Here is a 26,015-nt window from a genome sequence, read left to right on the forward strand (position 1 = left end):
TCTGTGGGGTGGAGAAACAGGGACAGGGGGACATCCCCAGGAGTCCCCAGAGACCGATTATGCCTTAAAAGCCAGGAGGGTGATGCCCGGCAGATGCTGGCGGGAGCTTTTCTTAGGAGCCCCCGCTGCTTGTCCCCGAGCGCAGGTCACTGCAAGAACAGCTGGCGGTCTCCGCTGCAAGACACCAGGCAGCAGCAACACATTTATTTAGTGTTAAATGAGGAGCACCACCACCAATAGAAAAAGCAAACGTAGAAGGGAAAAGGGACCAAAGACAGTTTGGTGGCTTGCGGTGATGCCAGCAGCTGGGCCACCATCCCAATGAAGGAGCAGTCCCACATAGAGCTGCTCCTGGATGATGCACAATCATGCCAAAAATAACGCGAGGATTGGAGGTGTCCAAATACCGGCCAACAACAAGCCCTGGTTGGACTCAGACTCCTGGGAACCTGCTCTTGGAGAGGTATGAAGCCCAAGGAGCTGCGTACATGCTGCCACAACCTTGGAAAGGACACACCGCGTGTTTCTTGCAGCGTGACCAAAAGAAAGGAGGTGCTCTGCAAGGAGAAAGAGCAACTGCCGAAATAATTAGTGCGGGTTGGGGACACAGCAAGGGGTCGGTCTTGCTCCCCGTCCGGCTGCAGAAGGCACGGTGCTGCCGGCTGTCAGTGCCCGGCACCGGTGGGAGGGACGGGGGGGTCACGCAGCCACTTCAAGGGAACCGCAAACCCGGCGGGGAGGAGTGTTCGGTCTGGGCTGAGCATCCCGGAGGTGAAGCCGGCTGGGGGTGGGCTTCTTGCTCCGGGAGGATTATTTTTTGGGGGGGGCAAAATTGCAATTTCAGCAGAAGTCTTAGCGTCAGCACCAATTAACTTCCTCCCCCAGCCCCATCTGAGACCCAGATGGGAGGCGTAAGCCAGCCTGTCCCGAGTCTTGTGGTGTTTGCAACTTAAATATGGGAGCAGATTTTTGTAAGAAACCGTGGTTTGTTTTTTTTCCTTTCCTGAAGGGTCACCCCAATACTCCTGCAAGCGTTTTTTTACAGCACAAAACCCCCATCCACATTTCTCTCCAGGGTGAGCTTTTTTCCACCACATTTTGGTATCGACTACCTGGCTAACTCCAAATTCGTTGTATGCGGAGAGACAGCTTAGGCTTTGCAACACTGCTGAGACAATTCGAGCAACAAACAACTCAAAGGTAACAAAAGGACTGGGAAATAATACAGAAACAAAACCTAGCTTTGAATCTCCAGCCTTTTGGTTGCTTACAATGGAAGTGTCCAAAAAAATAGCGGTTGGGAAAAATTAAGACATCCTATTTACAAGTTCATATGCACTTAAAATACATAATTGAGCCTCATTCCTCTGATAATGCGTGTTGTGCACCCGCAGAGGGAATGTGCCTTGAATGGTCATCAAAAAATCTTTAGAGTTTTTTTTTTTTTCCTTAAAAAAAATAAGTTATTTTAGACCTGACAAATCACTTGCCAAAGGGAAGCAGCTGTTAAACAGAAGCAGTTTCTCAGTTATACAAGGGCAAAGGAAGCATCAAGTCAATGAGCTTGAAAGGCTTGTATAACGAAGGAGGCGATTTTAAAAGCTTTAAAGAACTCACCGCTCCTCCCAGTGATGCTTTTGGCTGGTTAAGCACCCACGGGCTGGCGATGTAGTTTGTAATGCTCAGGGAATTCATTAATCCCTCCCGCACCCCCAGTCCCATCCTCCCCAGGGCTCACTGCTGGGTGTCCGCAGGCAGCTCGGGGTCGCTGTCACCAGCTCCTACCTGCACCGGGGGGAGTCAAGTTCCCCTCCAGCTGCCTCGCTCCAGACCTGGAGCCCAGGTCCAGATGGCACGGCGCCAGGGCAGGATGCAGCTCCAGTCCTCTACCTCCTCTCCCTGGGGCCAGGTGAGATGCCGGCGGAGCCGAGCCGTGGTCCTCAGAGGAGAACAGTGAGAGCTGGGTGTGGGTTTTCTCGGTGGGGAGCTCTGTAGGCGGACGGAAACGGTGAGAGTTTCATTTCCCCATGCTACGGGGGGGCAAGGGGGCGGGGAGGGGGCATCCAAGGAAGTTCAGTCCGTCACAGGACGAAAAACAGGATGAGCACCACCAGCAAGATGACAAAGAGGATGATAATTGCACACCACTGCCGTCGATCTGGAAGAAAAAAGGGAGCGTCAGCCTTCCTACTTTAACTGGGAAGGAAAATCGGGGGAGAGCTTTTCTTGGCTGTGCTGCCAGGAGCCCAATTTAAGCTCAAAGCAGCCATAAAAAGCCAAAGTGGCAGCTCCTTTGGCAGCACACGCCACTGCAGCCCACGGGGCGATGGTATTTCTCCTCTAGGATACATCCATTTTTGGGGACAGCTGTGGTAATTTCGAGGCTTCTCCCCAAGCAAGTTCAAATGCAACTGCGAAGAACAAGCAAAGAGCTGCTGTGCTGCTGATTTGTGGAGTGACCTGTTTGCCTGAGGAGCAAGAAGGGGTCCGGGAGAGCAGAAACGCTCTTTCACAGCTCTCGGAAGCACACAGCAATGATGGAAGTGGTTTTTTACCCAGAGGAAAGGGGAGATACACAAGGTTAGCCAGCGGTCGTGCTGCCACTGGTGGCCCCAAATGGTCTCTCCAGGGCTGCATTTCCACAATCCCATCAATACCCCAGCCAGCCCGATCCTGCAGAGCAGAAACACTTCTCCTCCTGCCTCACCGCTATCTCCGCAAGCTGCCCGAGCACCCACGAGAGGGGTAAGGGAAGAGGTGACCGCCAGGCACACCGCCAGCGCTCAGCGAGGCAGCGGGGACTTCCTGGCAAGCACCGCCGGGCTTCCCGCTTGCTCCAGCCCACCGGCTTCAGGCACAGCCTTATAAGGACTTTTCTCCTGGTTTCGGCACAGAAATCGCCTCTTTCCTCTGCCAGCTGAGAGATATATCTGACCAACAAGAGGCCTGCGGGCCGGCAGGCGCCAGCAGCCCGAGGGCAGGTGGGATTTGGGATGGGGCTTGCTGTTTCGTGCAGGCCGGTGAGTGTTTTACGGCACCTTGAAAGCTTTTGTTCCTCAGGCAGCCCAGGAAACTGCAGCAGAGGAGGAGGGTGCAGAGCTTCCCCTCCTACCATATAGAAGGGGATTTTCCCACTGTGGCAGTAGCAGCATAAATAGAAAGGCATCTGTAAATAAAACAAAGGCAGAGGCCAAGCTGCAGAGCAGTGTCTGGGCAGGAGCAGCTGCAGGACTTGGAACTTTTTTCCCCCTTTTTCAAGCACTGAAAGCTCTTGCCTCCCCTCTGCTCGGGTCTGGGCTGGCTGTCGGTGGGTGGGAGCACATAACATCCCAGCCCGAAGATCCGTGGGCTTTGTCTCTCCCTTTCCAGGACTGGATCCCACTTCCCAGGACCTACCGCTCGTCATGTGAGACACTTTGGCGAGCTTCTTCATGACGTTATCAAGCCGTGACTGGGTGCTGTCTAACTCGTGGGAGAAGTCATCCAGCATCCTGGGGACAGAGAAGCACAGCACCTGTCAGCAAGCGGCACGTCCCTTGGGGATTTCTCAGTGCACTCTCACACACTGATCGAAACACTGATGTGATCAGTGCAGAGAAAATGAGCGCAGCCCAGTCTCCTAAAAGTACCCAAGGGGGAAAAAAAAAAATCTTTTGAAGTTGCAGCTCTGCTTTGGTGGGAAGTCATTTGGGACTCCTGTCAAACTGGTCTCTGAACCGAACTGAACCCTACACACCCCTGCAAGGTGAGGAGCAGGAGTTTTCCTCCTTTTAAGAGCAAAGTCTCATTTATAATCTGTGATTAGCGGAGACTGGTTAGATAGACCTAAGAGCCAGCTCAGATTTTAAATCTCTCTTCTTGTTCAGGGCTTGCAGGTGAAGCTAAAATCTTGTTCCAGTCATGTTATCAAGCAGGAATGAGATCTGCAATTGCTTTTAAGGTGCTTTTTAAGCTCTGCGTGGAAATTACCCCTCCACTTCCTCCACATGGCGACAATGGTGAATCTGAAAGCCTTCCTGAGGCCGTGTTTATCAACGCCAAGAACCCATCTGAAGAGAAACAAGCACATCCAGAATCAAGGTACCAATCCACTCACCTCCAGCCAGCGGGACTTTAAAGCTTAACATGTTTAAAGGGACAGCTTCCCTCATTTGGAGCTCTAGGGCATTTGTTAAACCTGCATTCAGTGGGGAGTTGTAAAAAAACCTAATTGCAGAAGTTATCTGCTACTGTCTAGCATGCACTGATGGCTTATGTGATATCTGGTAACAGTCACACCACACTGAGCTGCTTCCGTCAGAGCAGAAGACTCTCACGCTGCAAGACTTCACTTCGTACAGGAGATTGGTTTAAAGTTTTTCCTCTCCATCAAAGGAGACATCACTTCACAAGGGACACGGCCCTCCGGGCTCCTGTCAGCCAAGGGGAGTTTTTAGGCATGAACCCTTCAAGTCTCTCTGGAAATGGCAGCTGTAAATCTGTATAACTGGAAACTTTATGCACTTGTTTGCAAAGGACATGCACTGGGGAAGAAATGTAATTTATATGTAAATGGTGGATGCAAATGACTTTGTGAGCTACCCTTTAACCCTTTGCGTGGGTGAGGGTTATTTTTAGCTTTAACTATCAATAGCAGCTCTGTGCTGAGGGTTTCAGAGCGGCAAGGCAGAGCTGAGAGCTCCCGGGACAAGCAGTTATCCAGGCAGAGCACAAAACCCTGTGGAACGTTCCCAGTATTCCCATTACACAGCACCTCGCCCTCATCTGTTCGGTACTGCTGGAAGCCAAGGAGCTAAGTTTGTGCCTCAGGGGGAGCATGTAAAAAGAAGAGAGAAGGAAAGGTGAACTGGCAGCTAAGCCTGCCCTAGGCATAGGCTTTCAAATGAACGAGACTGCGGTTGGATCCTTGCAGGCAGCAGTAAGAAATGCTTTCCACTGCCTAAAATTAAAGGCCAGCTAGGAGAGCTTGCATGACTGGTAAATTCAAGGCCCTACCAGGGGCAGAGATATGTGTGCAAGGAGTCCCGGCTGTGTTGCAGCCAGCCCCATACTGGGTTTTCCACGTCTGACACTTACACTGCTTGCTCCTCCAGCTCCCCGCCGATGCGCTGGGACATGTTCTTCAACACCCCGATGCTGCCAGAGACCAGCTCCAACTGCTCATCCTGCTGCTCCACAATCAACTGCAGCCAAAAAGAAGGGAAACGGGCAATTACAGGTCTGCCACCTCCTGCAGCGGGGTCAGAGCTAATCCACCAGAAATGAGGACCACATTGCGAAGAAATGCTGGAGAAGTGACAGCTGCAGGAAAGTTTCATTGGCATGGCATCCGTGCGGCACAGCCAGCTGCAGCCTCCTGACATTCCTGCAAATACACTATTAGCTCAGCCACATCTCCCTCCCTTCCCCGCTGCACCCACAGCTAAAGTGACTCTTGAAAGCCATGGGTACTGGTCACCAAAACCATGCAGCAGACACGACAGTGGGCCCAAGGGAGCCATGTTGATGCTGTGCCTGAGAAATACAACCTGGAACATGCTGCAGCTAACAAGGGGTTAATGCCAGGAAAAGGCTGTGGCAGCTTCTACAGCTAAAAATAGCAAGCCTGGCTCAGAATGTGCCAAAGGAATAGGTCTGCTGCTGTTTTAAGTCATTTTCAGGGCACAGTCACACTAAGGATTAGATTTACCCTAGTTACCTACTTCTGAATGTGTTTATCTTCCCAGAGTCAGTAGGTAAAACTCGCACGAAAGCCAGGGTGGTGTCACGGATCAGGAGCTTTAGCAGTGTTTGCCACCTCCGAGACACCGCCTGTTTAAAGGCTGGTGTTTGGGTGGGCTGCAGCATGAGGGTCTGCGCGCTGCCTGGGCACAGCTCCAGGCAAACCCCGCCGGCAGTGGGGAAAGCACCTCGCTGGGGTTCTCACAAGCACCTCGCTGGGGTTCTCACAAGCACCTCGCACAGGCTTTCTCACGAATCTCGTGTTGACAAAGGCAGGAAAAGGAAGCAGGCACGTGCTCCTGCTCCCAGCTTGTTCTGATGAAGATGCACACAAACAGCAAACATCAGCTCTTTTTTTTTTAAAGCAGGGGAAGTTGCATAAAAGAAACAGGGTCTTTTCTGCTTGCAATGTTTCTACTCTTCCAAGGATTTCAGCAATCCTTGTAGTATTAAAGCTTAGCATGCTACATCTTCCAGATCATCTTGTTTGCCTTCTGTACAGAAGACTCAAGGGTTACAAATCTCTGTGTCAAGATGTATCCAAAGCTGTGCTGCATGGAGAACACACGCACAGGTATACCTGCAAGCAAAGAGGAGGGCTTGCAGGCTCCTGGATCCAAACCAACCAAGGAATGGATTTTTTTTTTTTTGGCTCTCACAGCCATTACCTCATCCCCCCATCCCTTTTGGCAAGTAAAACTATTTAGTCAGCGTGGTGTCAGCTCCCTTACCTGTTGTTGAGCTTGCTGCTCCTCGATGAAGTGTGAATTCGCTAACTGGAACTCCCGGTCCAGACGGCTGTATTTGTCAGGTCCAGAGCTCCAACTCTGACTCCCGCTTTCTCCCAGGAGCGCCTAAAAAGATGCCGAGAGCCCTTAGCAACAGCCTCATGTCTGCTCACAGCCTGTCTGTGGGGTGTAGTGAGGAGGGAGACGAGGTGATACTCCTGCACGCAGGCACACAGCATCCTTTTCCTGCTGCTCTGTTGCTGTCACAAACTAAAACAACGCAATGCCAGAACGCCAGCCTGGGGAAGTCTCTGCAGCCTGATATTGCAGGTACACGCCTGGTGTACGACGACAGATGGTGGAAGCAGGAGGTCTGCACAGCACAGAGGTCTGCTGAGGGGCAGCACTGTGTGCTGGGGCATGTAAGCTAGAAAGTATCTGGATCTATCATGTTACCAGATGTATAGCTTGAGCGGAACACTGAGCTGCTACCAACAGGGGCTTAAGAGGGTCAGGGTGAAGAACTTAACTAGTTGAGCTGATAGTAAAATAGTGCAATATATAACCACAGTGGTGTTGTACACCCATGTGCTTTGATTCAGGCTACCTGTTCCTCCAGCATGATGTCCAGCTGCCAGCATACAAGATCACCCTCGCTACCCGCTCTACAACCTGAATGGAGAAGCTTGTGCAAAGCCAGCAGAGACACAGCTTTCCAGCTGAGTAAGTCAGGTGCCTGGAAGGGGAATAACACAAGCAACAGATCCTGGGGAACTGAAGGTGGCCCGCAGGTGACAAGCTGTGCCACGAACGGGTTAGGGAGCTCTGCCCAGCAGCGTGGAGGCAAAGCTGAATGCAGTTTTGCTGCAGTTTTAACAGAAAGGCCTCTGTCTGCCAGCTTTTGCCTGTGAGGGTCAGGGTGGGCACCAGCCAGCCTCCCAGACACAGAGGCACGCTGGAAAAGCTGCTGCAGCCCAGCACAGGCTTTGCGGTATGGAGGGAAGGCGAGGGGCTGGGGAAGGGAGAGGAAGGCGGTGAGAGGAAGGCAGTTTTTCCTGGCCAGATGTTGCCACGCGAGCTGGGCCATCTGGTCTCCTGCAGCTAGCAGGAACTTTACGCGAAGGAAAGCAGCAAAACGCAGAGACAGCTACAGATTTGTTCGACCAAGGGTGCAAAGGACTTTGCTTCAAATGTTTGCTAATCGTGTTAATTAACCCTGTAACAAGCTCAGCAATCGGCTCTGTGCTTCTCAGTAGCTGCTTGCAGTTTGTCATTTTTGCTACAAGTGGCTAGACTGATGCAGTCAGTAAGCTCCTTGTACGAAGTGTGCACCAACTTTTACTGAGGCAGCTCTGAGATCTCCTTACAGCCTCCTCGTCAGCCAGCAAGGAGCACAAGCCGCATCTATTGCTGTTCCTCAGATTACAAGTGCAGACAACCTGAGACTCCTTGAGCTTCTTCCATCTTCTTACATGGCTAACTATTACGAGAGGCAGCTGTGTGAAAGGATATTGCAGCATCTTGGCTCCTAAATACAGCAGAGCGCAGGATTACATTCACTGACATGGATTCTGAGCCTGTTTTCCTCGAGGAGGAGGGAGATTCCCCCTTCCACGGGGTGATGCAACACTGACAGTTGTACACAAGCAGATCTGAAGAGGGAGACAGATGGTGAGTGCTGACTTACTGCTTTGAGAAACAGGCTTGGAAGAGGGTGGCAGCAACGTGCCTGCAAGGACCAGCTCTCTCAGGCCAGGAAAACAGACACAGTTCAAACATGCAGCTTTGCTGCAACATGCAAGCCCCTTCCCAGAACAAAGGTTTAAGGGGATGAACTGCAGATGGGATATATATTGTAATTACAGCTTTTATGCAGTTTCCATCAACACTATACACTCTACCTTATGATGTGAGGCCTCGGAGTGAGTGAAATGGGAAGTTTCACCTAACACCTACCTTAAAAGAACAGCTGCTAGAGCTGATAAATCCTCCTCCCTCCTCACAATACCAAACAGCCACTGCATTCACTTAACTTGCCCATTTCTGGTTCTTACCTGCCTGTTTTTTCTTTCAGCCAGCGCTTGCACGGAGGAGTTTGACATCTGATCCTTCATGTCCTGTGTGTTCAATGAAAGAAGCAGCACATGAGCATTGGATTTGAGGTGACAGTCTCAGGGTGCTACAGGGCTGTCTATACCCAGCAAGGCTTCCTTAGGGGGAGTGAGGGAAGGCAGATTATCTGTGAAAACGTATGGTTTTGAAGTCTCTGGAAGGACACTGTAGAAAGCTTCAGCACAGATCATTGTTCTACTAATACTAGAATCAATGGCGATGGGATATTTTGAAAATATTCCTTATTTACTACTCATTTGGCTCTACTACAAACTGATGTTCCCATTGATAGACTGTAAGGAAGAGTCACATTCTTCAAGGTCTTGGAAGCCTGTAACCACATCATTTCTAGTTGCATCTGGTTTTATATCTCGCAGGATGAGACAGATGTCCTGTCCTGCGGCCATCCTCCCCGTCTGTGCCTACATTTTCTTTTATCAATCAAGTTTTGCTGTTGAGTTCCTGTAGAAGGTCACTAGCCACAGAAAGCTCCCCATCACAACACAGTCTAGTTTTTATAGTGTAGATTAGCAAGTATTCAATATAATCTAGCAGGGCTTGACCCAGCAGCACAATTGTGATGTCACCAGAACATTTAGGTACATTTTACTGTTTACAGATGTGTAACGCATCACCAAAGAGCACCAGATCCCACTTGGTTACTTCTCACCGGCTAATGCGCATGCTGCCATGCATCACGAATCCCCCCACGGAAACTGGAAGTCAGCCGCATAATGCCACTTAACAAATTTCATTTAACAGTAAGAGACGCTGCTCCAAAACCCATCAGCCAGCAGTTTTCAGCCAGGAAAAGACCACAGAACAGGCCTGCCCGATCCTGCTTGTTTGAGGAGAGACTCCATTGAGAGTAAGGCAGTGAGCACACTGCTGCTACCCGGGGCAAGTGCGGTTTTGGGATCACTTCCCAGGCAGCAAGCCTTAGGAGCTGCATCCAGACCACAGGACTGCAGGTAGAGTAACAAGCCACAGCAATTGTGAAGCAGGAATGTCAGAGTCATGAGGGGCAGCAGAAACTAAGCTACGCTCAGCTATTAATAGGGAGAAAACCTCCTAACTAGCAGCTTGTTACCAAGCAGTGAAGCTTTTGGGAAAAGGTTTCTTCTTTATTTATTACCCCCAACTTGTTAAAATGCTCCTTTTGCTTCTGAAGTGTGAGCTTGAACTAAAAACAAAAAAGCCTCCCCAGGTTAAAAATAAATCTAGTGGTTGTTTGGACTGTTTTGTAGCGGTAGGAAGTTGAAGTCACCACGTCAATACCGCGAGGCTTTAACCATCTGTCAGCGTTCAAAGTGGACTCTCTGTTTTTGAAAACTAGCGCTACAAAAACAGGACAGTCGCAATTTCCCTCAGCTCTGAAGGGAGGTTCCAGCCTCCCCTGCATCGCAGCGGGGTCTTAACTCTTCCTTCCCAGTTTCTACAGGTTCCCTGGCTCACTGTTGCAAGAGAGTTGTGAACACTTAGAGGGGCGGCAGCAGAGAAGAGGTCTGCACCCCAAAACCCATCCAGGCAGGTTTATTCTCCACACTCTGCTTCATCACGGAAATGACCACAAGCTTTCCGCTTTTTAACCACCTAATCGCTCCCCTGCCTTCCCCACGCTCCCACCCGAGCCCACGTTCCTTACCCTGACCACCTGCCGTGTGCTTGTGATGAAGGATTTCCTGATGCCCAGCTCTGTTGCATCCAGGTTGAATTTCCGCGGGTTTGCCTCCACGATGCGTGGGCAGCGAGTCAAGGAGTCCCTGTTAGCGGCGCGGGGTACACACAGATACACAAACCCCGAGTGCAGGGGTGGTCTACGCGCTGTGCCTTTTCCCAAAATTTGAATAGCGAAGTACAAAACACTGGAGGAAAAAGCAGGCATGGCAGGAACGTACTGTGCAGTACACACACCAGTGTGAGGCTTCTCTCTTGCATTTTTTTTGGTTTTCTGATGCCGTGCAGCACTTTCAGGAGTGCTCAGATGAACACAAGGGAAAAGGAGTATTTCTGGAAGGCTGCCTGGAGAACTACTGACTACACAGAAATCCACATTCCTACAACACAATAGGCTTTCTAGAACAAAGCATCTTAGAATATACCTTGTCAAAAAGGAAAAGAAAAAGGCAGAAGGAAAATCCTTTTGCTGAACACATTTGGCTTCGTTTTGCATTTGCAGCTTGAGAAAAAAATAAGGTCAATGCAAAATTCAATCCCAAATAGTCCTAATTTCTGCAAAAAGTAACTACTGGCAAGCACTGGTACTTGGCTTCCTAGGTACTACTCGGGAACTGCATGCCCCAACCTCCAAAGGACCACAGAAAGGATATTAATAGTCTCATCCAAGTCTTCCAGGTCCCACTCGATGCTCCGCAGGTTATTCCTGAGCTCATTAGTGGTCCAGTCGATTTCTTCTCTTGTGGCGATGGAGGGATCTTGCAGGAGCTCCGTCCACCTCTGGAAGAGCCCCTGGGCGGTGTTCACGGCTTTCTGCACCTCCCTGCAGCCGGGGAGATGGAAGAGAAGCAAAGGGATTATCAGCAGTAGCCAGGACGGGACAGGCCTGCATCCAGCTGAGCAGGGAAGCATAGTTTTCTTCCAAATATCTTTCCTTTCTAACAAATTTTGGTTTAGTTTGTAAAACAAGGATTTGCCCTACCTGCTGGACAATCCCGTCTCTTGTTGCAGCACAGACTGCTGAGCAGCAACAACTTACAGGTTAGCTATGACTGAAGGGACCTGTTTCTTTAGGAGAGGTTTGTGTCGAGTGTCACGCAGGCAAGCCAGGGCAGAGTGTCTGAACAAGGCAGATCTTTGGCAATTAATGTTTTGCATTCCTCTCAACAGCTGTCCTCTGAAGACTCTCGACTACCTATGTAAGATGCCCTAAGGGCACACAGAATTACAGGAACTGTCCCCACAACACAGCCAGACAGACTGTTGAGTGCAGAGCTGTTTATTTTAATCCAGCGTTTAAAAAACACACTGCTCTACTACACTGGCTTAGGGAACAGAAGTCTTTTCTGCTGCTCTAAGCTTTTTTGGAGACAAGTGCATCCACAGCACGGGAAGGCAGGGTTTGCTGACAGCACTGAACGCTGCCTGGATGGTTTGGCGCAAGCAGGTCTGTAAGTTTGGGTCACGGTCCATCAGCGTGGTTACCTGTATTAACCAACTCCTGAGCTGTGAACTGCTCATGGGGAGCCAAGATGAGGGAGGAAGACCAGACCAGACTTTGCTGGTGTGAAAGAGGCCACCGTGAGCCCAAGAGCTTGCACACAGCATCCACATAAGATACAGGTGTTTATCCCCGTGAAGAAAAGCAAGCTATCAGCGGGGGAAGCCCAGGATGGATGAACTGAGCCTGCACCCCACAGGGGTGCGAGGACTGCAGCTCTCTTTACATTACACCACAGCTTGAAGTACTCAGCTTTGCTGCCTAAGCTGCCATCTCGCAGCATCCCGATGCCTGTCCCCCCTCTTCTCACACACCCACAGCTCCGAGTCTGCCACGTCTAGTGCCCTAAAGTCAGCAGCCCGCACTGAGGATCAGGCAGGTTTTGTTCCCTTCACTACTTGCTAGCAGAAGTTTTGTTTTGTTTTTCCAAGCAGGGATTTAAAGCAGAGCTGGATGTCCTCCGAAGGGAGGAGTTATGGACTCCAGGAAAGCAAACCAAACACAATGCTGCTGGCTCCACCACCAGTAGCCCTTTCCACCCCAACGCGCCGGGTAATAATTAACACCGGGAGCGGCAGCACATCCCCCTCTCCCCTCCCAGCCCTTCCCCGCACGGCGCGGGAACCTCACCGATAAGTTTGACGGGATGTTTGCTCCCCACCCACGGCGACTGGTGTTTTTTTTCCCTCCCCTAGCACCAGTTCAACCTGGCGGGGTGATTTGCTTTCCCTGCCAACACCAGCATCCCTTCTCCCCACAGCATCCCTTCTCCCCCCCAGCACCCCTTCTCCCCCCCAGCACCCCTTCTCCCCCCCAGCATCCTTCTCCCTCCAGCACCCCTTCTCCCCCAGCATCCCTCCCCACACCTCTTGCGCTCACACATTTTCCCCACCGCTCCCCTACACTCTGCGGCAGAAGTTGACCCCAGGGTGGTTTTTAGAGCCTAAGGCGCTTTCACTGCATTAATGACAATTTTTTCCTTTGCTCCTGCCTCCCCCACCTCTGGTCCGCGTTTGCCTTTGTTCAGGCTCTTCGCTCACTCCTCCCATGGCCGCCGGCCACGCCGCAGTTTCTCCCCCAGCCCGGTCACCGCTCCCCTCCATCCTCCCGGACACCACGGCCGGGCCCTCTCGGGGCCGCCAGCCCCGCCGGGTGACACTTCCCCAGCCACCGCCACCCCGCCCCGGCGGCGCGGACACGCGGGCAGGTTGTCCCCAAGCCAGGCCGGTGCTGCGGGGCGCTCCCCGGGCCGAGGGAACCCCAGCTCTACAGGGGCACCCCCGGGTACCGGAGCGCTCCGTGCGCGGAGGCCCGGCCCGGCCCGACGCCTCCCCGCCGGGCCCAGGGCAGGCCCAGCTCCCGCGGCCGCGCAACGGGGGCACGGGGCCGCCATTTTCTCCCGCCCCACTCGCCTCAGAGACCCCCGAATGCCGCGCACCCCCCACCCCCCGGGCCGTCCTCGCTGCGGGGCGGCCGTGCCCAGGCTCCCTCCGCCCGCGGTGTCCCCCCGCGGCGGGCGCTCACCCCTTCACCACGAAGAAGGGGTCCTCCATCGACATGGCGCTGCCACCCGCGCCCCCCGCCGCCGCCGCCGCGGCCACGCCCCCTCCGCCGCGCCACGCCCCCCGCCGCCGTCACGCGCCTGCGCGCCTGCGCAAACGGCGGCGGCGTTGGGCTGGCGTGACGTCGCTTGCGCCTCCATGGCGGCTGCCGGAGGGAGCGGGCGGCGCCTCGGCGGGACCGCCGGTACTCGGGGGCTGCCAGGGTGGGGCGGCGGGTGCCCCCAGCACGCTGCCGAGAGGGAGTGACCCTCCAGGAGGGGTGTGCGGCAGGGGTATGAGGCCGTCCCGGCTCTTCATGAGGGTTTTGCTAGGCCCCGGGAGCCTGCGGCCCAGTAGGCCCCGGGCAGTCCCTCAGTGCTCTGAGGCAAAATGTCCCACTCGCCGCTGTGTCTCCTGCGTGTCGGCCTCCTGCACTGAGTAGGCGCGGTCTTGTGCTAGCTGTCGGGTCATGGTCCCAGGCAGGGTGTTAGGTGTGAGTGGCCTGGCCAGGCTGCGCTCCTGCCTGCTGCGGGAGGAAGACGGGGCGAGCGGCTGCTCCTGCTGCCCTTCCTGCCCCGCAGTGAACAGGCACTGCTTCCTTCCTCCTCCTACCTCCAGGCGAGAACAGGCCTTTGCCTCTTGGCTGTTGTTCACCCCAGGGCGAGGATCCCCAGTTCCCTTACTCTCTCCTCTCTTAAATCTCTGGGCTCTGTAATAGTCTCAGCTTTGAGCACAGATAGCCCTGAGCTTAGAAAAGTTGGCAGGAGAGGAAAGGTGCCCATGCAGTGTGGGGAGATGTCCCTGTGTTAGTCCCCTGGGGCAGACAGGCACGATGGTCGAGTTTGCAGAGGCTCTGTCAGGAGTAATCCCCCGAATCTTTGCTCTCACGACCAAAGTTTTCCTGTGCTTTTGGAACACGGCTGCAGTCCAGCATGCCAGGCAAAGGCAGTGCTGGTTCACTGAGGGAACAGCCACAAAACCCATTTGCAGAGCTGCCTCCTCAGCATGTGAACTGGATACCTGGCTTTTGCAATCGCAGCAGGTTTGCTCACGAGTGCGGGGTGGGAAGGCTGTGGCACATGTAAAACCAGTTTCTGCAGTTTGTGAGGTGAGAGCTGCCTCCTGCTCCGGCCAGCCCCGTGCCTGGGAAACCCCAGCTTGCCAGGTGTGGTGCAACAGGCAACAGCTTTAGGGTTTGTGTTTGTTGGCCCTTCCTTGCTGCACCTTCAATGGCTTATTTCCCATGCCATCAGGTTTTGGGGGGGGTCCCTGTGCTGAGCACAGAGGGTTCCCTCCAAGAAAAAAGAGTGCCAAGGGGTCACCGAAACAGCTTGTTGCAGTCCCCCCAAAGACCTTGTACTCCCAAAATCGCACAATCCTCCTGTGACTTCCACCTGCGTTTCGGGCTCTTCAGAGCTCCTACCTTCCCCATTGCTGCCATTCCCCATGCTGTGCCACAGCCCTCACCTCCTCTAGCAGCTTTGGGCATCTTGCTGGGATAGAGGAGGAAGACACGTGTTTCCAGGCAGGGGAAGGAGAGCTTGGCTTGGGCTGGAGCTGCTCAGCAGTTCTGGTTTCCTTCTGCCAAGAATGTCACAGCAGAGGCCTGATATTCACCGAGTACCCATGCTGGCTCTCCTTTGGATGCTGCTGCACTCTGCAAGGACAGCATTTCCCGGTGCGCTGTGCCTTAACAATTAGTGTATCACAAACGAGCTGGGAGCATGGTGCATGAGACCATAATGTGCCTCTTTGAATGCGTACCCACAGTGGGGACACCTCTCTGAAGCTGTTTGCCGAATGTTGTAGCCTTGTTGCTCTGTGTTTGGAGCCTCCAAGGGATTTGTTTGTAGTAGTTAGGGTGTTTAAAAACATGGTGTATTCTGAGCAGTGAAGATTATCTGGGTTAGGTTTGTTCAAACACTCATGACAGTTAGACTTGCTCTTGCCAAGCATCCCTTGAAACCTTCACCGCACTAGGAATGAAAAGGGAAAAGCTCCCGTAGCCCCTGTGAGTTACTGGCTAGGAATTTCAGAAATCCTTTAGTAAATTACATCAACACTTTATTCACTTAATTGAAAATGTTTCTTTTACACATTTGCAAAAAAGTGTAAAGCTTCACAGAGCTGTTGAGGGCTGAAAGTAAGGAGGCGCTAGCAAAATGTAGGGAAGTTGCAGACCTTCCAGCAATAAAAAAGGCAGCCTTTGATGCTGAAAATTCATTTATGCTATGTAGTAAACAGTTTAGATTTTCATTTGAAAGCTGCTCCAACTGCACTGCTATATATTTTTCAGAATGGGGGCATTTTTGCTGTTCCTTGTGGTAAGCTCTGATTTTTCGATTTGGAAGCAGCAGGGAGTGTTTTGGTAGCCTTTCGGCATGCTCACCTAACCAATTCCTCCCGGGGAGAGGAGTGCTCAGTGCATGTCACACAGCTGCAGAACTAGTCAGGAAAGATCTGATTAAACACTTCTGCGCCAAAAAGTGCCAGCTCGTCAAAATCCCAACTGTCTGCAGGAAAGAACTGGGCTCACTGAAACTTTTTTCGGGTAAATTTTTGTGGCATGTGTGTACACGCATAGGGGTGTGTGTGTGTGATCCCATACTAGCCTAGCGCAAAGAATATGCATTTGATGGGGAAGGGATGGCTTTTCCTCTCAGGGGAAAAGCTGGATTGGTTTGAACTTGAATTTGTAAAAGCATAGGGGATTTCTTTTTTCCCTACAGACTAGGCTTTACAGCTAAAGGAAGAAGCGATAAAGCACATGGTTTTCAGATGCTTTGGGGTTTTTCTTCTCATTTGCATTTTTAGTGAAAGTTGTTGAAGCTTTTCGATGGTGGTTGTAAGAGAAGGATTAAGGCAGTAACAATTTGATACAAAACACTAGGCTGTAGCTAAATATACAGTGATGTGGTGTGCAGCGAGGGTTTCCATCAAATCCTACCCACTTGTGGCCCCTCTGTGTTTGTAACGGCGTTTCCTCACCCTCATTTTTACAAATCTTTGGTGACCTCCCTGTGAAGTGCAAAGGGAACAGGCGACATGAGGCCTCAACTGTGCGATGGTGTGGTCCCCTGACTTTGGTGACTCTGAGGTGTTAAAATAAAAAGGTGCCAAGAGGCGACTGCTCCTTGCCCACAAGACTTGGATGCTCCTGGTCGCACGTGCTGGAGCTGACAGAGTGGGTTTCCTTGGGCTTGCAGTTGTCTGGCGAGGAGTGAAACCTGACCGAAGTTCTTCCTGTGGTCATGGCTATCCTCATGTTGCTGTCTCTCGTGGGCTCTTGTTGTTTAACGAGAGCTGGTTTCATGCTGTAGCCGTACCCTTGGGTGGGTTCATAACAGTGCAAGGCTTGTGTGCAGCAGAGATGGCAATCCCTGACTGGGCAACCGGACAAAAATGGTAAAAATGCAATCAAGTATGGAATAAATTCGCAAATGCAAGGTGATAATTCATGGTAGAATGCGGGATGACTATTCAGAGTAAGGGTTGTTTTGGAGAAAGTTAATTTTCCTTTTTGTAGTGTGTGAGTAATCGGTTATTTAATGAAGATGAAAATGGGAAATGAAATTGGACAAAGGTGGCATTACTTGCTGCAAGGTGAACCTCTGAGACTGCCTGCCACAAGATGCCAGGGATACTCAGAGCTTACCTGGACCTCAAAGAGGTTAAATAACATGAGTAGTGAGGTGCTGGACTACCGGAGTCCTCTTTACTTTTTTAAGTAGGTGGAATTAGAAGGGGCTTTTCCCTAGCAGCCCTTCCCAACAACCTTCCTCGTTATCCCTGTGTCCATGGACGATCTGTCCAGGGCTCTGGGCTGCATCACGTAGTCAGCCCCGCAAACCAGGCGAAGGATGAGGTGGTCTGAGGAAGGTCCCTACAAGAGGGAAGGGGCACAGATCAGAAGGAGTAGGAAGAGTTAATGCCTGCTGACAGGCACAGAATTTTCTTTTGCAGTTTCCCTTGCTGGTGGGAGGAGGAATTCGGCACAGGGAGGATCTACTCTACCCTTGCTGTTCTCACCAGTGATTGCTTCTCTGAGAACTCAGAAGGTTCCCTCCTGGCACGCCTTTGGACTTTTAATAAGCGCTACGTGTGGTGTGCTTTGCTGGCAAGTGCCAAGACCCTGGTCTCCCCTTTCGTTAGGAGGGAGCAGAGCAGGCAGCCTCTCCAAGGATAACAGCCCCGTGAATCAGGAGCATCATTGTACTACCTCCCCATCATGCTTAAGTGGGAAGCAGTTGCACAGAGGACACATCCTGCACTCGGGGATGTGCCAAGGGCTGCAGTCGTCATGCCTGCCGGCTAAAAAGAAGGTGACATTGAGATACAGGGAGAGAAAAAAAAAAATTAGGCTGAGTGTCCTTTGGGCAGGCGATCTGCCCTGCGGTTTGCTGAACTGTGATTTCGGCTGGCTCCATGTGGAGTTCACATGATTAATTTGAGATGTTTAACCCTGTGCTGGGCTGCAGGTGAAGGCCACTGAGGCTGTCTTCTTCTGTAGCAAAGAGTTTGCTGGGGAGCAAATCACTGGGCTGCATCCCAGGGCTGTCCTGCTGCTTTTCTCCCTGGACACAAGGCAGCCAGCATCTTTGAAAATGGCACAGAACCTGTTGCAGGCATATCAGACAGGGAAAAAAAAGTACAGGAAGGTGGACTACAATAGAAGGGTTGTCTGATAGGAAACTCCAGACAAATAAATGCTCTTTTTTCCCCAGGAAACCTAAGCCAGTTCCATAAAACACTAAAAGATATGGGGCCACATTTTTCCAAGGGAAATGGCTGCCCGAAGAAGCTGATAGCTGGGAGTGGGAATTTTTTCCCCCCTTTTGTGTATGGAGAGGCTATTGGAGGAGTAGCAGGATTTCTGCCAGGCAAGGGTCCAAGGTCAGGGGTCTCCAGAACGGAGGAGGGAAATCCCAAGCTGGTAGCTCAGAGTAAGGGAAAGGAAATTTAAAATGATTTGTGCAGGGGGGGAAGGGGGAATCCCAAGTCACTGGTGGAAAAAAAAAAAAAAGACACGTAGGAGAGAGTCCTGCCTGGGGTATCTGCACTATCATCTCTGCCGACAGGAATGGGGTTTTTAACCCTGGAAAACCCCTGTGCTTTCGAGTAGGTGGCTGTGCTGGAGACTCACATGCCATTGTGGTTTGCAGGGCGGGTGTCTAGAAGCTCTCAGAAGCCGAGGGAGCTGCTTCCTCTCCTTTGGGTTTAGATTTGTATTGATTTGTTTGTGTTTGTTTCGCTTGCAGGTTGTGTTTGGTTTTCATTCGGCAGGGATTAGTGGTTAGTGCTCTTGGCTGTCTTTTGGGATGTTTTCCAGCTCTTCTGACCTTATCTCCAAGCACGGATAAACCAGAGCAGTTGGGAACTCTGGGGAATTAGTTACTGATATCGGGTTGCAGCAGGTCCAGACTGCATCCCTGTGAATCATCCATTTTTCTAAAGGAAAAAAAAAACCAAACAACCCCAAACAAACCGCCTCCTCCTCCTGAGCCTGCAGGGGTCCCTCACAATTCAGATGCTTGTTATTCCCATCTAGAAATGCACTTGGGCTGCAGATGGATCCATGTTCATGTTTGGAAATGTTCCTCCCTGTCCTGTTGAGCTTCCATCAGCAACTCCTCAGGGGGTGCACCTGGATCTCTCTGGGGCTTTGGCTGTCCTGAAGCTCCATTTTTGCTGCAGGCAGCTGGTGGTGCAAAGGCTTTTGCCCCAGCCCCACTGGTGGTGAGGGAGGTGTGGCTGTTTTCATAGAATCATAGAATAGTTTGGGTTGGAAGGGAACTTTAAAGGCCATCTAGTCCAACCCTCCATCATTTTTTTGTTCGCATCTTCTTCCCGGGCAGGGTCTAACTCATGAATCCTGGTCCAAATTGAAGAGTAAGGGGGCAATGAGCTGCAGTGGTGCTGGGACAGGCAAAAAAAGCGACGGACGGCTTCAGCCTGTGCTTGAGTGGACCTTAATTTCACCATCTGTCCTACCCAGAGGGTTTTCCACCTCTTTGCTGCAGCTGGCTTCCCCCTGAGGCCTGGGACGCACATTTGGTGACAGTGAGGGGCTGGCGGGGGGGTGCGGATGGGGACAGGCGCCACTGTCGAAACAGGATCTTGCTAACCACATCCTCAGCACCGTGGGCTGTGGCTGGGGGGGACGGGAGGACCTTAGAGGGGGTTTTGCTGCCATAGGTAGCGAAGATGCAACAGCACAAATCCCCGACGAGCTCCCTGGCGCCGACCTCCTCTGCTCGCCGTCGAAGGCGGATTTCAACGCCTCCAAAAAACCCGGTGGTGTGCGCAGCCCTTTGCAATTATGATTTTGTACCACAAGCTGTTTCCTGCCCCGAGCTGCTTTTATCTCGCATTGTTTTCCTTTCCAGGTGGGGCCATGGGCTCCCCGCTGCTCGGCCTCCGGGGCTGCCTCCTCCGCTGGCTTGCCGGCCGCACTGCCGGCTGCAGCTTGCTGGCGGAGAGGCCACCTTTGTCTGCCAGCCCGTCCTCCCTCCTCCTCCTCCTGCCAGAGCTATTTCGGGAAACGGCAGCTGAGCCGGAGGATTGTTAATTGTTCGTCAAACCCCTTCCAACCCGGTTAGATCACATGCAGAGATTAGAGCACCCTGTCACACCCTTTCCTCCGCCTCCCGTATCCCCCTGTGACCCCCTAGAGACGGGGGGCAATGTTCAATGTTCTTTCCATGGGCAGACAGACAGATGGACACAGAGGCGTGTCTGAATGTCTGAGATGCCGGCCCCACTGAGGAGCTGTGTGTATCCCAGAGATGCTGAGCTGTGGGTATCCTGGAGATGCTCTGCTCAGAGGGGATCCCCAGCAGGGTCATCCACCAGCAGGGATGGGCTCTGTGTGCAGGCAGGAGCCCAGGGCAGGCAGGCAGGCAGACAAAGCCACCCCAGGCACTGACCTCAGAAGCTGCCATGTGACTATGTGACTTTGCCTCCAACTTACTAAAGCATGACATCAGCCTGGGAGGGAGAGGCAGGGCTGCCACCAAAATACTGCCTGGCTTAAACGGGCTGCCTGTGTGCTGCTGGATGGGCTCTGCCTGCACTGCTGTTCGTCTCCTGCCTTCATTTTGCACAGGTTCCCCCCCACCCCGGGAGAGCAACCCCCTCCCATCTCTTTGCAAAGGGCATGACATGCGGGCAGGGCAGAGTCAGGGCAGGGCTTTGGTGCCCTGGGATTAACATGTGCCCATGGTTGCGCCTGACACCAGGTGCAGTGTTGGTGGGTGAAACTGGTGCTTCTGGGCAGTAGCTCTGATGGTGTGCACCTCTGCTCCTTGCTGCCGGCTCTCAAAGTCGCCTCTCTGAGGACTAATAGGGATGAGGGACCGCGCTATACCTATCCCCATCGTCCTTATCCTTGGCCAGGGCAGGGGAGAGGCTGCTGGTCCGCCCGCTCCTACACAGGGTAGGTAGCCAAAACCTGGTTACCAGAGGGAAATGGTGCCGCATGCCATGGGGTGTGAGGTGGTGAGCGGCAGAACAGGTCGGTCCACTCGGATCCAGGCATCTTTCCTCAGCAGAGCTCTTGCGCCGTGTGTCCTCCACCTCTGTTCCGCTTTTTCAGCCGGTGGGGTGGCTTCGCATCACTGCTCTTCATCCAAGTTGGGAATGTACCCAGCTGAGATTTATCAAACCTGGCTTTATCCTTCTAACCAGGGTCATCTCTGCTGAGGATGGAGGTGCCTGGATCCTGCAAACAGCGGTCCTAGAGCAACATGCCTGGCGATGCACAAGCTGTTTTGCAAGGACACAACCGAAAGCTGTGCCGTGGAGGGGACACTGGTGATGGGCAGACGTGCCAGCTGCGGGCGAGGAGGCATGACTGCAGTCCCAAACATCCCAGCCCAGACCTGCCCCGGCTGGTTAGACTGACCTGAGGGCTTAGGCCAGGGTGTTACCTGCTCTCCGAGGCACAAGGAGCAGGTTTGGCGGGTCTGGAAACCCTTGGTTCCCACCACTGGGGCTCGCGTCCCTCCGGCCTCCCACGCCGGGCGTGGGGGTGACAGCCCCGCGCTCTGCAGCCGGGAGAGGCTCAGCCAGGTGTGGGCAAAGGTAAAGCCAGGACCGGCTGTTTTGGCTGGTGTTTTGGCTGTGCGGTTGAGCATGCTCCAGTCTCATTGTTCAAGATGGAGCATGATGGGTTTGTGCAAGAAGAGGTGGACATTTTGAGATGTCACCCCCCAGCCTGACATGCTGTTGTGTTCAATATCCAGAAAGTGGCATTTGAGGTTTTCCAGCTGCGCTCGAGCAGGAGGAGAACATGCGTTTGGTCCGAGTGTGGGGGTTTGGGGAGGAAAGCTCCTGCTGTGTCAACTAGATGTGGCTGAATCTTCACCTGTTTTTTGTTACTGCTGTGACCAGCCACCCCCTTGTTCTTCCAGCGAGCCAGGACGTGGTGGCAGATCCTGCCAATAGAGCATCACAGCAGGCTGTGGCTCTCCTTTTGGGGGGTGTGCAGATGAATCCCTTGGAAAATAAAAGAGATGGAAACAAGTTGCTGTGTGTCAGCTGGAATGGAAACCGATACTCCAGGGCAGCACATTGAACTTCCTTAATTTGGGGCCCTTTCACTTCTCGCCTTTTTGCAGACAGTAGTTGCTCCTGGGTGGAAGGAGGAGGGTCTCTGCTCTGAGCCCCAAAACATCCCCCCACTTGCCCAGTGCAGGAGCTGTGTGGAGCTTTCTCAGAGGCTTCCCTGGTGCCCGGAGCTGTGTCTGGGGGCGGTGGGTTGTCCCTTGTGGTCCCCAGCGACTAGGCTGGCCCTGCCACCAGGTTTCACAGCTCCAGCAGAGCAAGGTTTCAGTTCCCAAACAAAGCCCTCCAGGCTGCCATGGTCCTCATCACCCCTGGAGATGCTGGTGGCCTGTTGTCCTCCCCCATCCTCCCTTGTAGCCCTTCCCATCCCCATTGTGGATCTTCCTCATTTACCCTGGGCTTTCTGCGACCTTCACCACTGGAGCCCTGGAGCAGATCTCAGCCTGGCCGCTGGGCAGGGATGGCTTTCTGCTCAACGTCATGACAGATTTTCCTTGAAGTACTCAAAGGTACATTTCCCCATGCAGCCAACACCAACACCAGTTGCTTCTCTAACGCAAGATGTCAGAGACAGGTGCTGAAACTGGGGGAAATGTTTTTAAAATGCAGAAAACAAAGGTTACTTTTCATTTGTGGTGGTGGGTTTTCCCCCCCCCCCCCCATAAATGTTTCAGTTGTATGGCCAAAATTCCTACTTCTGCCTGTTGATCAGATCAGGCCAATTCGGAGTGCGGTGGAGCTGCGGTGCTGCTGGACCCCTGCCTGCTATCCAGCGGCCGCTGCCGGCGGGAGGGCCCCACCAGCAGCCGTGCGCTGGCGTTGCCGCTTTAAGAACCCTCTCCGCGGGGCGAGCGTTCGAACCCGCTCCCCTGCCTCGCCATTGGCCGGCGCGGGCGCGCGGGGGCCAGCCGGCGGTTGGAGCGGCCGGCGGGGCGCCCTGATTGGCCGGGGCGGGGGCCGTATAAAAGGCGGCCGGGCGCGTGGGCTCGCCTCAGTCGGCGGCGCGAAGGAGCAGCGTGCGGAGCAGCGTGCGGAGCGGCGTGCGGAGGGGCTGCGCGGGCGGAGGCGGCAGGCGCGGCGCGGCTTCCCCTCGGCTCCGCTTCCCCACGGCCCGGCGCCCACCCCCGCCTCGTCCCCCCATGGAGTTCAAGCTGGAGGCGCACCGCATCGTCAGCATCTCGCTGGGCAAGATCTACAGCGCCCGGGGCCAGCGCGGCGGCCTCAAACTGCACAAGAACCTCCTGGTGTCGCTGGTGCTGCGCAGCGCCCGGCAAGTCTACCTGAGCGAGCCGGGCTGCCCGCCCGAGCCTCCCCCCGCCGCCTGCGGGCCCCCCGAGGAGCAGCTGCCGCCCTGCACCACCGCTTGGGCGGCCGGAGAGCCGCCGCCGCCTCCGCAGGACGAGGCGGCCAGGGCCGGCCCGCGGCTGCCCGGTGCGGACTGCGAAGGCCCCCGGCCGCGGCGCTGTTGCTGCGGCTGCAGCTGCTGCTGCTGCGCGGCGGGCGGCGAAGGGACCCGCGGGGACTGCGCCACTGCCACCGCCGTGACCCCGCCGCCACACTGCCCTCGGAAGCGGAGCGCCGGTGAGCGGGGCCAGGCGGGCTCCCCGGTGAAGAAGCCACGCCGCGACGTGGAGGAGCCGCCGCCGGGCGAGCAGGAGGACATGGAGACGGGCAACGTGGCCAGCCTCATCAGCATCTTCGGCTCCAGCTTCTCGGGACTGCTCAGCAAGGAGCCCAAGGGCCGGCGGCGGGCGCCTCTTGAGGGCGGCGAGGCGACGACGACGACACCCGCCGAGGCGGCGGCCGAGCCGGGACAGATTTGCTGCGACGAGCCGGTGCTGCGGACCCTCAACCCCTGGAGCACGGCCATCGTGGCCTTCTGATGCGCGGCCCGCAGAGACTCGCCCCCGCTCCGCCGCGGGCAGTGGGGGGCATGCCGGACAGACGGGCAGCCGGACCCAGAGGTGACACCCCCGCGCTCCTCCCGCAGCCCCGGCCCGCCGGAGGAGGGCGGGCAGCGCCGCGGGGCTCCGGCGGGTCCCGGTGCCGTGCCCCTGCCCCGCCGCGCGGGTACAGCACCGGCAGCACTGCCCTTCCCCGGGCCTCGTCTGCCGGCACCCGCCCTGGGAGCGCCCCCGGCCCTGCCCTCCCGGAATTCCCCTTCCCGGCAGGGCCGCCGCCCTCCTCGGCGCCCCGGGGGAGACTCATCGGCTGGTGCCGGCAGCGGGGGGACTCCCACCGGGTAATATTTTAAGCTTGGAAAGTATTAAGTTTATTAAATAAAGTCTCTATTTTGGAAAGGTTTAGGTCAGAAATATTACATGGTGCTTTTTAAAAGTGTTTATTGAGAGAAACGAAGTTTACAGACGCTCTGACGGAAAGTCCTTGAGCCTGTTCGTTAGGCTTGGTAACTCCCGGTCTTTGTTGTATAAAGGCCTGGGGCTCCCGTAGGGATTTTTGTACAGTGTTCTCCTTCGGTGATGTATCTTGTTTTGTATAAAATGTAATTCTACGTGTATAACACGTATTAAATATTTTCAACTGTATAAGTCTAGTCCCTGTTTGTGCCCCTGCTTGGCTCGGGGTGGGAGGAGGAGGAGGGCCGTGGAGCCGGGCAGGCAGCAGCCAGGGTGTGGTTGCTGCATGTCTGTGGCTGGATCCACCCTGCCTCGCCGGAGGCTCGGGGCGGGTCGGAGTCCGGCTCCTCTGGGAGCTGGGAAGAAGGGGAACTTGTGTCAGGGCGACTGGAGTCCTTCCCAGGAGCTGCTGCTTACAGCCTCTTCCCAGCGCTGGAGCTGCCGTGGCATTTGAGGTCTTGCTCAGTCCCTCCTGTGCGGAGTCACTCTGGGGGAGGAAAGCGGTTGCTAAAGCCCAGAAGAGCAGCTGCGCAGTCTTGGCCTTGTGGCACAACCAGATGAGGGTTGGCCTCTGGCTTCTTGCTCAAAGCTCCGGGCTGGGGGCTGTGAGTGGATCCTGCCCGGGTGCAGGTTGTGCTGACAGCCAGCTGCTGCTCTGCCAGGGGGATTTCTCAGTGCCTTCTGTTTGCTATTCCTTGCAGAATAGTTAAAACGATGACTATCATGGCACCTTTTTTTTTTCATTATCAGTGTAACTGGGTTAAAGTTCCTGCTCCAAGCAGTGAGGAGGAGAGTTTGGCCTCAGCTTCACAGTGACTGTGGAGAGCCCCAAGGCATTGTAATTAGACTGAATTGTGGGGGAACCTTTTTTTTTCCTCTGCTTCTTGCTGGGAGATTCACTAAAGGCATCTCCGCTCCTAATTAATGAACTTTTCAACTGTGGTTTGCATCTCTTGTGAGTCAAGGAAGATGTTTGTGTGCCGGGGTATCTGGCCAAACCTTGGGGGCTAAGGTGGGAGGGCTGGGGAGTGATTTCGGAGATGGGTGATGACCAACGTGAAGCTTTCAATGGTGTGGCTGGAATAGGCCCCACATTGGGAGGCAGCACTGTCCCTTACTGGGAGCACTGGGCTGGGGTGTTACACCTGGTTTCTGTGAGAGCTGCCTGGTCTGAGCTTAGAGGGAGCTGTACAAGTTAGTAGCTCCCTGTTCTTCCGTAAAAATGAAAGTCCTACAGTCTTAATTTTCTTGATAATTGCACTTAATGGTGACATACAATTTTAGTCTGGTAGACAACACCAGGGAAGTTGTGTGTGATGAGACATTTCTTTCCACTTGATGACCTTTGCGAGGTGACAGTCCCTGCTTTGCTTGTACAAGTGCTTTCCAGGAGAACCTACAGTCCAAGAGTTGGGCTGTCAGATGGGAGGTGAGGTCACCTTGGGACCTCTCCAGGAAGAAGAGTGCCGAGAGAAGAGGAAGGTGGCTACAGAGGACTGTCCCCAGCTCTCCTCCTGCTCCCTTGCAGAAGAAGGCCCTGCTCTGAAGGCACAGGTTGCTGATGCGGGTCAGAAGCTCGGCTGGGGGATGGAAATGGCCTCCTGCTCCTGCTTCCTTCCCAAAGTGAGGGAGCGCTGCAGTCCTGCTCTGTGTTCACCAACAGCATCTCCATGGAAGCAAATGGTTTTGCCCAGGGCTTGCTGTCAGCTCCCAAGCACCGAAATGTGATGGAGGCGCTCCTGCGCTTGGGAGTTGAGAGGGAGCAGCTCGCTGTATCTAACGATTTTCTGGGCACCAACTGCTGGAAGAACAT

At 54.0% G+C, this 26,015-nt stretch overlaps 2 protein-coding genes across 2 annotated transcripts; one reads left to right on the forward strand and one right to left on the reverse strand.

The window, feature by feature from the left end:
• Positions 1-181: 181 nt before the first annotated feature.
• Positions 182-13,346, reverse strand: STX6 (syntaxin 6). Its single transcript, XM_065648997.1, has 8 exons — positions 13,264-13,346; positions 10,892-11,061; positions 10,207-10,301; positions 8,504-8,566; positions 6,453-6,575; positions 5,077-5,183; positions 3,397-3,491; positions 182-2,158 (listed from the first exon to the last, which is right to left on the reverse strand). The coding sequence occupies exons 1-8, from the start codon at positions 13,296-13,298 to the stop codon at positions 2,082-2,084; spliced, it is 765 nt and encodes a 254-aa protein (XP_065505069.1). The 5' UTR covers positions 13,299-13,346; the 3' UTR covers positions 182-2,081.
• A 9,508-nt stretch (positions 13,347-22,854) lies between these two features.
• Positions 22,855-24,394, forward strand: IER5 (immediate early response 5). The gene has a single exon (XM_065649066.1). The coding sequence runs from the start codon at positions 22,985-22,987 to the stop codon at positions 23,726-23,728; it is 744 nt and encodes a 247-aa protein (XP_065505138.1). The 5' UTR covers positions 22,855-22,984; the 3' UTR covers positions 23,729-24,394.
• Positions 24,395-26,015: the final 1,621 nt, after the last annotated feature.

This window comes from Caloenas nicobarica, chromosome 20, assembly GCF_036013445.1.
Source record: "Caloenas nicobarica isolate bCalNic1 chromosome 20, bCalNic1.hap1, whole genome shotgun sequence".
NCBI lineage: Eukaryota > Metazoa > Chordata > Aves > Columbiformes > Columbidae > Caloenas > Caloenas nicobarica.

Bases quoted from the DNA above. Each gene is read 5' to 3' on its own strand.
- IER5 (XM_065649066.1), top strand. From the start codon at position 22,985: ATGGAGTTCAAGCTGGAGGCGCACCGCATCGTCAGCATCTCGCTGGGC.
- STX6 (XM_065648997.1), bottom strand. From the start codon at position 13,298: ATGTCGATGGAGGACCCCTTCTTCGTGGTGAAGGG. The intron at 8,567-10,206 runs GTAAGGAACGTG...TTGAACACACAG, and splicing joins GCACACGGCAGGTGGTCAGG to GACATGAAGGATCAGATGTC. The intron at 2,159-3,396 runs GTAGGTCCTGGG...TTTTTCTTCCAG, and splicing joins AGTGTCTCACATGACGAGCG to ATCGACGGCAGTGGTGTGCA.